The sequence below is a fragment of the Paramormyrops kingsleyae genome, chromosome 24 (assembly GCF_048594095.1).
Source record: "Paramormyrops kingsleyae isolate MSU_618 chromosome 24, PKINGS_0.4, whole genome shotgun sequence".
Lineage (NCBI taxonomy): Eukaryota > Metazoa > Chordata > Actinopteri > Osteoglossiformes > Mormyridae > Paramormyrops > Paramormyrops kingsleyae.
In genome coordinates, this window is record NC_132820.1 from 16,037,839 (window position 1) to 16,051,426 (window position 13,588).

At 41.7% G+C, this 13,588-nt stretch overlaps 1 protein-coding gene across 7 annotated transcripts in view; it reads left to right on the plus strand.

Annotated features, from left to right (window-relative positions):
• LOC111859691 (fibroblast growth factor 13) overlaps positions 1-13,588 on the plus strand; it is a 117,022-nt gene that overhangs the window by 76,065 nt on the left and 27,369 nt on the right. Inside the window, exon 1 of one of the 7 annotated variants that reach the window (XM_023842633.2) lies at positions 4,553-4,711. The exons of 5 other annotated variants lie outside the window; for them this stretch is intronic. In XM_023842633.2, the coding sequence (XP_023698401.1) occupies positions 4,681-4,711 (31 nt within the window). In that variant the 5' untranslated portion in view covers positions 4,553-4,680. Of the gene's footprint in view, positions 1-4,552; positions 4,712-13,280; positions 13,579-13,588 lie in introns of those variants that run through there. One more of the 7 variants, XM_023842635.2, reaches the window with a different exon arrangement.

A 13,588-nucleotide genomic window follows, 5' to 3' on the forward strand; every position in this document is an offset into this window, starting at 1 on the left:
CACACTCTTGTCATCTTTAAAATCTGCGCTTCTTTAACTACCAAAAATACCTTCCACAAAGTTCCTTTTTTAGTCTCTTTAAACCTATCATTTGAATAAAGAATGCAATTAAAAGCTCTTTAGTTAAACAGCTTATTTAAACAATAAACGGCATTAAAAATTTCAGGAGGGGAAATTTAAAACAAAAAACAGTGAATCTTCAGCTTTTTAGAAATGTGTATAACTGTTTACTAAAACTTCTCCGTTAACAGTGATACATTTCAGGATATTTGAAGAAGAAAATAAAATCATGTTCTGTCAGTACAAGGGCATTAAGGAAATTTTTAGCTGTGCTTGATGTGTCGCCAGTATCATTCTGAGGTATGTCTGCACACTGACCATCACTGCTGTGTTTGACGGAATGCGCACGCTCAAAGTAACAGGGAAGCATGAGCCTCACATATGGACACCCACCAACTTTTTAATTGCTTAATTTCTTGGATGAATGGAAACATAAATGCCGTGTGCTTTTAGGGGGGGCCGGATAGTCGGGACAGCCGTCTCTGGCTTCGGGTGCCTGGAGGGTTACCGCTGTGAAAATATCTCGCCATCCTTGAACTCTCATTCCGGTCTGTTGCCCCTCTGCTATCAGCACAAAGTAACTCTTCGCACTGCCTGTCCGCTCTGATTTAAATTTCAGAGAAGTGCCAGAGCTGCGATCAAATCACATGATGCCTGCTCTACTTTGTTTTTCTAAAAGTGATTGCTGTACTTTGTAGTATATAGTAGAATTGGCCACGTGATGCATTTACTAACAGCGTAGTGTGCTGGTTTGTGAGGCCCCTGTCCTCTGGGCTATGGAATTGTGTCGGATCCTTTAATTAGCATTATTAGGATTTTTCCACCGGATGCTCCATCCATTTCATCAGCCGGGAGTTTCGGAATTAGAGCTTGATCTTAAATGCCGCAAACGAAAGGCTGAAACTTGAAGAAGATTAAAGACACCACTGACACAAAATCAAATTGTGCGGCCTGAAAGCTTCGTGATGTGGGTGGTGTTGTCAGTGTATTGCAAAGTCATTACTTAATACTCACCTGCAAATGCTGTCAGCTTGTAAACCTCCTGAACATATTCAAGTGTCCTGGGGGGGGTCGGGCCTCCAGCAGTGGAACAGGCAGAACTTTCGGACATTTAACAAAATAATCACTTTGCACCTAAAGACCATTTTTTGATTACAAAAATGTAGTGCACCCCCCTCCTCATACACACACACACACACTAAATATAACAGTAGCAGCTGTTTATCTACAGTAGGTAATCAGTCCCCTGATCTTAGTGCCAGTCATGATATTGCAGCATGAGAGACAGTCGCCTTCTTTATGTTCTTCTGTGTGGTCACACAATGTTCCGACAGTGGAGGCTATGATGAGGTAAAGCTCTTGGCCTGCGGATCAAAAGACCGACATTAGAAGCCGTCAAATTGCAGTTCTTTGTCTGTTTGATGCATTTCTCGTCAAACTTTTTTTTCTCCTTTTAGAATAAGGAATATTCAATTTATGTTATTTTAGGAACTACACGTAGCGTGTGCTTTGCACCTCAAAGTAATCCCAAAGTGCAGTAAAAAATGGGAGCCTTATTCTGTTGGCGTTCCTGTAACAGTATAAATTCATTGCTGGAAATGAGCTTGGGCTACCAGATGAAGACCTTGACCTGAAAATGCTGTCTTCCCAATAACCTACTTTTATGTGCGACATGCAAATAGTCAGAACAGTGCTGAACTTAAGGCAAGAGCATAGCAAAACCCAGGGGTTAATCATATACAAATTGATGTATACATGTACATTATTACAGGGTATAAAGCAAAGTGTTGCCATGGAGATGGAGCCTTCAAGAAATGCTTATCCTGAGTTAGTCACATTCACCTGCTGGATCTCCTCTGTTATGTCATGGATGGAGACATGAGAGGATGACATTGTTAACGAATAGCAGATGATGCCTCAGACAGTGGCAACATGTCACAGCTCAACAGCGCCCCTAGTGGTCAAACAAACTGATGACCCCAGTGAAAAATAGAGCTTTTTTTTTTGTTGAATTCATTATCAGTCTTCAGCAGGCTACAGGTTTCAACCACAGCACTACGATTTTTTTCAAACACACTTTAAATTGATCAATTCTGAACTAAGCAACATCACCACAAATGCCTTATCCCCATTGATTTAAGGCCATTATGGATTAAATGTCCATCCAACCAGTTTCTATACCCGCTTGTCTTATGCAGGGTCGTGGGACTCTGGAGCCAATCACGGAAGCTATGGAGACAGGCAGTGAATAACCCAGGATGGGACACCAACCCATCAAAGGACCCACATAAATTATATGTTTCTTGGAATAAAATATTTATATACTGAGAATTTAAGGCCTATATTGGGCAATGGACAGTAAGATGGTTTACTTTGTAACTAGATCAGAATTTAGAAAAGCTGGCTGTCACATAAATTTTGGAAACTAAGAAACTATTAGGTTCAGTTGAATGGCCACAAACGGAGGTTTATGAAATTAACTGAAGACGTCAGCTTCAATAAGGCTCAGTGCTGATTTCTTTATTATATAATTTAATTTTAGGTCAGTGTCTTGTGACTTGGCCCATCCACAGCAGCGGCTGGACCTCGCGGTTAGAATAGGGATTAGCCCCGGACTACGGGCAGCGTGGAACGGCATGCAGGACCGTTCACCTTGCCGGTTCTCCATTTGTAGCAGCATCCTGTCCTTTCACTGTCACATTACATAAGGAGCAATGCAGAATCACCCTGAGAACACGGTTATTTTAGTGTCCACTCTTTCAGGGCAGCAGTAGTGGTTGAGGCTATTTCTATATACAGTAAATGTGACTGAGTCTGTCAGGTTCCTCGGACAGGCAGTAAAATTAAAGGTTCCACCTTAAGCTCCAGGGAAGCTCTGTCAGTGAAAACCCTGTCCTTAAGTACCGAGTCCCGCCGCCCAATAAGCACCTGAGATCAGGCCTTTGTCATCGACCACTTGTGACAAATGGCCCAGGCAGTTTCCAATGCATTGGGCTGGAAAGGTAAACAGCTAAGATGAGGTTTCTTCCGTGCACCATATAACCAGGTCAAATAACGCTGAATGGGCTTAAGTACTAATGCAATATTATAAATTATATTTAATGCAACCAAAAACATTTACGTTACATTCCTCATAAAACTGTTATTTGATTAAGTTTTGCGCTATAATTTGATTTTTAAAAACCTAGCAAAATTAAATATCACGGAAAAGCAAATGCTTTTTTAAGGGATTTGTTTATTTAAGTTAAACGGTCTTTAACATTTTTAAACATTTTTAATATTTCTTTGGTTTTGTTTGTTGATAGCAGAAAGTGTCATTTCGTGGAAATAACAGCAGACAGACCTATTGTCTTGTGGACCTGGAATTATCGAGAAACAATCCTGTATTGCTCTTTAAGCGAATTATTGCAATGGGCGAAAGGAAGGAAGGGGGGAAATGCAATTGTCTTGCCTGTAATGAGGCGCTGTATACAATATTTCAGTATTAGTCCTTGACCAAATTAAAATATTGAGTTTGAGCAAATGATGTTTTGGCCCTTTACCTCATCAGAAAGAGACAGGATATATTTAATTTAATAACACTTTCAGATTAATAAAAAAAAATGTATGCTCGTTTTAGGCAAAACTTTGTTTAAAACACGCTCTTTGGAATCAAACTAAAATGCACAGACTGAGCCGAGAAATCGGACTCTGGATCAGTTATGAACGACTTGCTCCATCTAGTGTTAAGTCTGTGTTACGAACATTTGCATTCTTCCTACTGCAGTGCTTCGGTTTTATCCAACATCTAAGCGAAGATCCAAAAGTTTATTATGTGATAAATGCAATCTCTACTCATTCCTTTGTAAACAGAATCTGTGTACTGTTATAATTAATTTAAGGTGCTGTTCAATTTAACCTTATTAACGCCAAATCATGACAACACAGTAAATTCAGTCTTGATTAGTAGCTGTTGGCGCGCTATTTATAGAAGCATCTGTGTATTTTTACATCAATTAGATATGCAGACGTGTACTGTACAGTACACTGCAACGTGTCTGATGAGCGTTTCCAGTGAATTCCCTGTAACGACTGAGGCATTTGAATATATTAATAATTCAGCTTGTCTGAGTGTCCAGGGCAGTAGACTCTATTGTTTAATGGCCACTCTAATGCCCATTGTCATATCCGTTGATGCACGTTGATGCTTTCTTCTCGAAAGCGGATAGCCGATGTAACTGGTTTACTCGATGCATTAGAGGATCGTTTTACAGCTGTTTTTTGTAATCTGAGAAAAAAGAAAAACTAATACAGATTTTGAGGTTAAGCAGCATGTCTTAGTGAGCACGTTTGATTACTCTTTTCTTTTCTGCGGCGCTCATATGGTCGTTTAGGCTGCAGAATGCTTCATCTATGCTTGCCGGATCAACGGTGCTTTCGAGTGAATAATTAATGAACATTTTTAAAAGTCGTAATGGCCTATCAGTGATGCCCATTAATGATCTCGAATCACCAGTAACTGGACGGATCCCGGTCCTTTGAGATTCACTTTAAATGTGGCTTAAACTTCGTAACGTCTTCCTCCTTCAGTACACTTAGGACTGTAAACGCGTTCGCACCAGAGTCACACATTAAAGAAGCATGACTTTTCCTTTAAGGAGATCTACATCAGGTACGCAATTTTAATCTTATTTTGTTTGTAAAATTAAATAAAAAATTGTTACTTAGATCTGTTTTCTTGTTCATTTGAAAATACTCCTGTTTCTGGTATTTCTTGCACTTTATGGGAACTTCGCCCTAAACGGCAGCTGTCCGAAGTTCTGAAGTTGGAATTAACCTTTTAAAAACAAGACTATATTTTCTTACATTTATTTTTCTAATTATTTAATTTATGTTCATACAGGATGAATGTTGATTAATAGGTGTCATTTATTTATATTTGTAATGTATTTTGAACTGTTGTACCAGGTATAAATGATGAATACTGCTAGTATTGTTCCACGTTATATAGCAAATATGCCCATGCGTTGTATTTACTAAAAGACGGCGTACTTGTTCTTATTCTCGTCAAATGTTACTCCAAAGGAGGACCTTATACTTTAGAACATGTGGGCATTGCCTGGTATAGAATGCCGTATTTTGATCTTTAAATACAATTTTCACGTGTATATTTTCAGAAAAAAAAATGCTTTAAAAGATAACTAACCTGCCAATTACATTTTTAATTTTATTTAAAGTTATAAAATATACGGCATGTGTCGTGCAATTTAATAGATATATTAATAATTAATAAAATAGCTTTATAAATATAATAGAAAATGGAATAAAAACCAAAAAACTGTAAATAGCACTCTAGGACTCTGTAGTGAATAACGGAAGGATTACAAATAGCCTACTCGTGTACTGAATGTTTAACAATAAGCACCTTTGCACGACATTTTTAAAGTTTGTATGGATGTCTTGTACTATATATACAGTATCAATATGGTATATCTTATGTATATATACCTTAGAGGTCCATGCCTATTGGATTTGTATCGGTTGAGTATCAGGCACATGGCGCATGTGAGTGTGCCCTGTGATTGTAGTTGGCACCCCATCCTGGGTATGCCCTGCCTTGCCCCCCTAGCGTCTGGGATATGTTCCCAGACCCCCACGACCCTGCGTAGGACAAACGGGTACAGAACATGGGTTGATGGATTTCATAAATCACATGTAGCATGAAAGAGTGTCGTTGGCTGATAAGGAATGACAGTCCCTTATTGTCTTTGGCCAAAATGTCTTTAATAGGTTGGTCTAGAAAATGCGCTTAAAGTCCTGAGAGTAGAGGCCCAAACTCAAGACAGATGCTGACTGTTTTGGATGCCGGGAGGGAGGGGGGAGGGGGGGTAGGGTCCCCATGGAAAATTTGAGCCCCTTTATGGTGGCTCCCCCAGTTCCTCTCTGCTGGTGCTGAGTGATACTTTCTATGACCCAGACTTTTTTGATTTAAATCCAGGATGCTGAGCTCTGAAACGAGGGAAGTTCCCTCCTTCCTATAAGAGTGTCGCTTCTCCTGTAAGAGTGTCGCTTCTCCTGTAAGAGTGTCGCTTCTCCTGGCTGATGCACTGCAGCTTCACACTTTTTAAGTATCTGGCATATCACTGCAAAGAAAAAAGGGAAGATGTACTCTGTCAGCTCGAGACAAAGTATGTCTAGACTACAAAAAGCGACTTAGACTGGCCGTTGAGTTTGCCGCATAATGATTATGAATGTTCAGAGACATTGCAGGTTTAATAAAATTCAGTACAAGCTAGTCAGTTTTGTAAACACAGGTTGCATTTATAATCACACTGTAGTGTTTTTAATGTTTGATTTGATGTTTTTCTGGAACTGTAGGTGGAACCCGTAGGGGATTTTATTTCTTTAATTTGATGTTGATATTATTATTACATTTACTAATTGAGGGTTTAGATTTGCTGGTTGTTTGCTGTAGAGGGCAGCCTTGGTTGAGTGAAAGTGATTCGTCTGACATGACAAACACAAAAAGAGCCCAGCTGAGTTTAGAATTTCATGGATGACAAACGCATCTCATGCTGCTTCCTTTTGTTTAATAGAGAGCACAAAGACCCAAAGAGAACTTTGAATTTACCTGCTGTTGACTTTATATGTTTTACTAGCAAATATCCAAAAGGCTATCTAGAGGCTCAGTGGATAGCGCACCATCAGGGTTGTGGGTTCGAGTCTCATATTTTCAGAACTTTCTCCCCAGTGCAAAGATGTGCAGTTTGGCTAGCTGGAGTCCGCAGAGTGTGACTGTGTGGGTTTGAATTTTCCACAATGTAGGAAAACATGTTACTTTTTAGCTTGTGGGGACATATTTTATGTCTCAACAATCTAAACCTCAATTAAAAAAAATCTGTGAATACAATCAAAAAACTAAAAATGCCAAAAGTCTTGTATTTTGTTTGGTTACTTGTGGTTAATGTTAGGGCTGGGTAGAGGTTAAGGGTGTCATGTTCAGATTATTAGTTATACCCATAGAAATGAATGGAGAGTCTCCACAAAGATATAATTACAAACCTGTGTGTGTGTGTGTGTTTTTGTGCCTGTGTGTGTGCGTGCGTGTGTGTACATCTGTGTGCGTGTGTGTGTGCATGTGTATGCATGTTTTTGTGCGTGTGTGTGTACCTGTGTGTGTGCATGTTTTTGTGTGTGTGTGTGTATACGTGTGTGTGTGCGTGCATGTGTGTGTATATGTGTGTAAACGTGTGTGTGTGCATTTTTTTGTGCATGTGTACATGTGTGTGCGTGTGTGTGTGAGCGGGTTTACCTATCCTTATGGGGACATAACGTGATAAATATCCGTTTTCTTTCCCTTATGGGGACCGGTTTCCTGCTTTCTCAGTATCACCTTCTTCTTTTCTTTTCAGTTTGCCATCCATGCAAAATGCGGGTTATGGTTAGGGCAGGGTAGGGTTTAAGGTTGTCATAGTTAGCGTTAGCATTTTTCCCATTGAAATGAATGAGCGGTCCCCATAAGGATATGTTTTCCCTATATGTGTGTGTGGGTGTGTGTGTGTGTGTGTGTGCTGCCATAGGCTCCAGGCCTCACCCACCCACACAGCCCTGACTAGAATAAGCATGGGTATATGGGTATATGGGTATATGAAACATCGTTTCAAAAATGTAGTTTTTCAGAACTGATTTGTAAAGCTGCTAATAATAGACAAAGTTATTTATTTATTCATATGGAAATGAGTTAAGGGCTGAAGGCCATTTTGGTGATTCTGTTAAGTACGACGATTTCTTTAAATAACCCATCACAAAATAAACACTGTCACTTATTATTGGGCATTATTTTTAGAACGTTAAAGTAATTGCAAAATATGTGTTCTGAAACAAGGCATGAGTAATCTTAAAAACCTTAAGAACCTGAATATAAAGAAGTTTGTAGTGGGTGGCTTGGCCCGATTGCTTGGAGACCACACACTGGTATGCAAATACTCTGTATTCAGGAGAGGATTTTCGGTTTTAGCGCAGGAACCTGCACATGCAGCAGATTACTGTCCCTCTGCTCTATATTTACTTGGGAGCTTTTATTCAGATTATTGGTTTTTCAAAACATTAATTGATATATATTTCTTGGTTGTCAAATTACTTCTGAATGTATTGTGCACTGTAGAGCATAGACAAGAAAGTATAAAGTAGTCTCCTTTCTAAAAGGTTCATTCCATCCTTAGAACTTCAGGCAGCCGCCATTTGGGGTGAAGTTCTCGTAAAGTGCAATATACAGCAGAAATAGTAGCGTTTTCAAATGGGGGAGTATTGGCGATAGACAATGCTTTCCCATCCATTAACACTAACTCCTCCGGAGTTACCCATTTAATTGCCACCCCCAGGTCTATATGTGGAAAAGCAACTGCTCCCCTTGGTACCTGAGTCGAAATTACAATTATTTGGTAAAATCATGTTCTATGCTGGCACTTTATCCAGACAAAATAATAGGCGATGTCTGATCAGTGTCAGCGCATGAGGTAAGCAAGATGCGTGTTTTTTATGACATATGGTAATATTTAATGTTAACATGTTTTCTATAGGTACATTTTTATAAAGTAGGCTTTATATTAGGTCTCAGTGTAATAATTTCTTAAGTACAGAACAATCTTGCACATTTTTTTCAATGAACAGCGTTTTTATACAAACTCCATTAAGCTTTATTTTGTTAAACATTGCGAGAAAAAAATACAAATCAAAAATAAATCAGAACAAACTTCCTGTTGCTAAGATATAAAAAAAGATGATATGATACCAGATCTGTAGACTAGAATGTGCTGACAACCCGGGCCATTTCGCAATAATGTTACAAACCATACACACCCAGGCAAAGGAGCGGGTACCCGGAGTACCCGGGGATTTCCCCATGAGACGGTTATGTTTCCGGGCTGGAGCAGGTACCCAGAGTACCCGGGGATTTCCCCATGGGACGGTTATGTTTCCGGGCTGGAGCAGGTACCCAGAGTACCTGGGGATTTCCGCATGGGACGGTCATGTTTCCAGACTGGAGCGGGTACCCGGAGTACCCGGGGATTTCCGCATGGGACGGTTATGTTTCCGGGCTGGAGCTGGTACCCGGAGTACCCGGAGATTTCCACATGGGATGGTTATGTTTCCGGGCTGGGGTGGGTACCCGGAGTACCCGGGAATTTCCGCATGGGATGGTTATGTTTCCGGGCTGGAGGGTGTACCCAGAGTACCCGGGGATTTCTGCATGGGACGGTTATGTTTCTGGGCTGGAGCGGATACCCAGAGTACCTGGGGATTTACGCATGGGACGGTTATGTTTCTGGGCAGGAGTGGATACCCGGAGTACCCGGGGATTTCCGCATGGGATGGTTATGTTTCCAGGCTGGAGCGGGTACCCAAAGTACCGGGGGATTTCCGCATGGGACGGTTATGTTTCTGGGCTGGAGCGGGTACCCGGAGTACCCGGGGATTTCCGCATGGGACGGTCATGTTTCCAGGCTGGAGCGGGTACCTGGAGTACCCGGGGATTTCCGCATGGGACGGTTATGTTTACGGGCTGGAGCGGGTACCCAGAGTACCCGGGGATTTCCGCATGGGACGGTTATGTTTCTGGGCTGGACCGGATACCCGGAGTGCCTGGGGATTTCCGCATGGGACGGTTATGTTTCCGGGCTGGAGCGGGTACCCAGAGTACCTGGGGATTTCCGCATGGGACGGTTATGTTTCTGGGCTGGAGCGGATACCCGGAGTGCCTGGGGATTTCCGCATGGGACGGTTATGTTTCCGGGCTGGGTGATGTCTAAAAACAATATATGTTGTTTTAATGTAGAAATATCCCAATGAACGATAAAATCGAGTCGTTGAACATCACAGCAAACACACACACGTGTGGCACTGAGCAAATGTAACGCATGAAAGCATGAAAACAGGATATACAGATAACCAGCGTTACAACATGTCGCCTGGGGAGGGCGCTGTTTAGCAGTGCTGGGCATTGTTTTTTCAGTTCCTGTGGAAGACGATCGATCGGCGGGCTGGATTTAATGATCATATAAAACCATGTCGCGGGCTGTATAAAGCTGTGGCTCACAAACTTTTTACACTGCCTCCCACTGCAGAAAGTATTATGCCGTTTGCCTACCAATGGCAAAGAAGCTGCCAATGTTTTCTTAAAACTGCTTTGAAAACGTTGGCTATAGGGGCTTGTTTCAGAAAGCAGGGTTTCTTACTTAGCCGGATTTGACAGATTTAAGGTAGTCAGGGCTAAATGTCCATTTAAGCTGGGGTACCTTAAATCCAACATGTTGTGCTGCTAAGCAAGAAATCTTGCTTTCTGAAACAGGCCCCAGATAGCTAAAATGAAAGCCACAACATTTCTGTTATCTTGCTTTGTGTGTAGCCAAATGCTGTGTTCCATTTAAACTCGGAAGTTTTATTTTCTGAGCTCCTACTCAGAAATTTTAACTGGAATGGCCCCTGAAATCAGAGTTCTGACTCAGAAAGTCGGCGGCACCTCTGCAACCCCGACCTCCGAAGGCAAGATGGCTGCGCCCTTTATCAACAGAACTTAAAGATGTAGTTATATATTGTTTATTAGCACTTATGTCTTATTAATGCCTCATTACATCAGTCGTACGCACAGTACTGTCCAACCGCTATCTGTGGACATGTTGCTACGGTGTTTCTATGCACAAAATTCCACATAATGTGTGGTTATCAACTGACATTGCTAACAATGGCAGACAATTAACCAGACTAGAACTCAGGCCTATTTCAGAAAGTAGGATTTCTTGTTTAGCTGGATAACTTGTCGGATTTATGGTAGTCTGGGTTAAATGTAAGTGAACAAAGATTAAGGGCCATTTAAACTGGGGTACGTTAAATCCGACAAATTATCCGGCTAAGCAAGAAACCCTGCATTTTGAAACAGGTCCCTGGTATTGCTAAATGGCTTTCCGACTTTCCATACTGGAACACAGTTAACTCATGTGTGACACCATTCTCAGCACCGATTTTCAACCCCGGAGGGTAAATCGAACGCGGCATAAGCCTACATCCCCAACAAAGGCGATAATCGCTGGTTAGTTCCTGTCAGGTACTGAAACCAGGTTACTTGTTTGATATCATGGACTACTGATAATGTAGTCATATTGCATAAGAATATTGCACACCTTCCCAAATTGTGCATATGTGTGCGGTAAATCAATGACAAGATGACCCCCGCCGATGTGATGTGACCCGCTTCACACTAGTGTCCATCTCAGAGACAAGGTGACGGCCCCTCCCGAAATGGCACAAACCTGCTTTGCGTGGAGCTAAATTGCATTTTGCATGGATGGCAAGCTGAAAAGAAAAGAAGAAGGTGATACTGAGAAAGCAAGGATAAGGCGAAAAGGGCAGTGGAGGAGGATACAGCGAAATGCACGAAAATTTCAGATTTATATAAAACAGGTGAGAAAAGCTGTAGCTTGTTAACTGTACAGCACTGCCTTGGGTCACGACTTCAGTAGCAGCAGCGAGAGAGCGAAGTGGCTATTTAGCTAACACATGTGATTTTGCGTACAGTATGTCACTTAAGCCTAAATCATTCTAGCCTTATTAACATACTGTTCTTAATTGAGAAAATAAAAAATGAAAGAGAGATGAGTGCTACGCATGTTCCTCAGTGCCGACATTGATGCATTATCATGTCTACAGAGGGACGCATTCTTATCCTTGGTCTCTTATTGGGACTTTAATGAGCTTGCAGAGACTAGTCACTTGCTCAAGAGGCTAAGTAAGTAAAATCATAGTCCAACATTCTTAAAGTTTAAGACGGCGTAATACCTCTATGGATTATCATTTTAGTAAGTAGAGTCAATTTTCAGCTAATTTATTAATTGTGTAGTCACTCATAGTTGGATACTGTTGCTGTAAATGTCCAATAACGGTTTGCTACGAATAGGAATCTTTGGTCCGCAGAGTAAATTTTCTGCCATTTTCTGAAAGTGTAATAAATGTTCAGGTTTTTAGGGGTATCTTTTCTTGTAATGCCCCCCTACTCCGCCCCTGTACACTCCTTAATACTTTAATGTATCATCGCCTCCTGTACACGCCCTGCACGTTGAATATATAGACTGTACCAAGAATTACTGCCATGTCATGCACTTAAAAGTCAACAAAAACAAAGTGCGTCTCTTAAAAGGTGTAGAAATGTAAATGTGCAGGTGTAGGTTATGTTCAGTCCTACAATTTTGTTAGTTTTTGTTAAATTAACAGTTCTTGTTATATTTTACTACCCTGCACCAGTTTCGCGTGTGTACAGTCATTAACCGCTTCCCTTCTAAAAACTAACGACCCGTAAATTAAGAAGGTATCATGGGGTTTAACTGGGTGGTGCAGTTAGGTAGTACAATATTACTGTGGATGCCATATTTCCAGTCGTCAATGGGCGAGACATGAAAAATATATGTATCTGAAACGAGTAATAACTAGCTCACTATTGAAAATTGCCTGACGGTAAATTGAGTGGCGACATGCTTCGCTGATATTAAGGCTGGAAGTGGCGTCTTTAGGTGCTGGACAGATCAGATCTGTCTTTTCAAATAAGAATAGGAATGTAGAAATGTGATGGCAGCCCTCAAAGTACTCTGTCAAAAAATACTGACATGATTCCGACGACACAGAAAGAAATAAACGTTTTGAACGTTTGGTTCATAATGTAGGTGGGCAGCGGCGCGTGTCTATAAACATGCGTGCGGGTGCCAGACATTTTCCATCTGGAGTGCCACCAGCAAACGGACAGGAGACTGGTCTCTTCCAAAATCGCATTTTCCCTTAACAGCACACTATAAAAAACACAGACTACAGAATAATTAAGTACATATTTAATGATATCTAAGAAAACGGAACCTCCAGTGCATCACATATACATGATACATAACTCGATCGTGCACCGTCCTCCGTCCCCCCCCCCCCCCCCCGCACTGGATCTGCATAAGCAAAACAGGACTGGGAGAGAACACACGCAGACAAAGCTTCCCATGCGTTTGCACATGTCGTTCTTCATGTAGAGTACCTGGCACGGGCGGTGGCTCTATAGGGTATAAAAGAGACGTCATTTTTTCTTCACGGTCACTTCACCATTCATCTGTTGCATGCGCGCTGTGTGATCTTATCGCCGTGACGCCGACATGCGGAGGAGCCTGTCATAAAACCGATCAGACTTCGGGAGAGCCAGCACGTCCCAGGTAGCCTGCTTGATGACCACGGTCACGTTTGTTTGGGTGTCTGTCACTATCTCCCCGAGAACAGAGGGAACAAGTGCGAGCTGGTACCAGCGGGCTGCCACAGCTGCCTGACTTCTGACTTAAGGACACGCAGAGGCGCCTCCAGCATACGTGTCGCTCTCATCTGGATATATCTGCTAGTGCGAACCGCGGCGATCATTCGCGTCTCTGCCTAGGAGACTGACCCGGCTGGCTTAGGAAGCCGCGCTTCCTCCCACCGCTCAATCCCGGCCAGATGCTCGGCATTCAGAGATGTAAATAATGCGTAAGAAAAA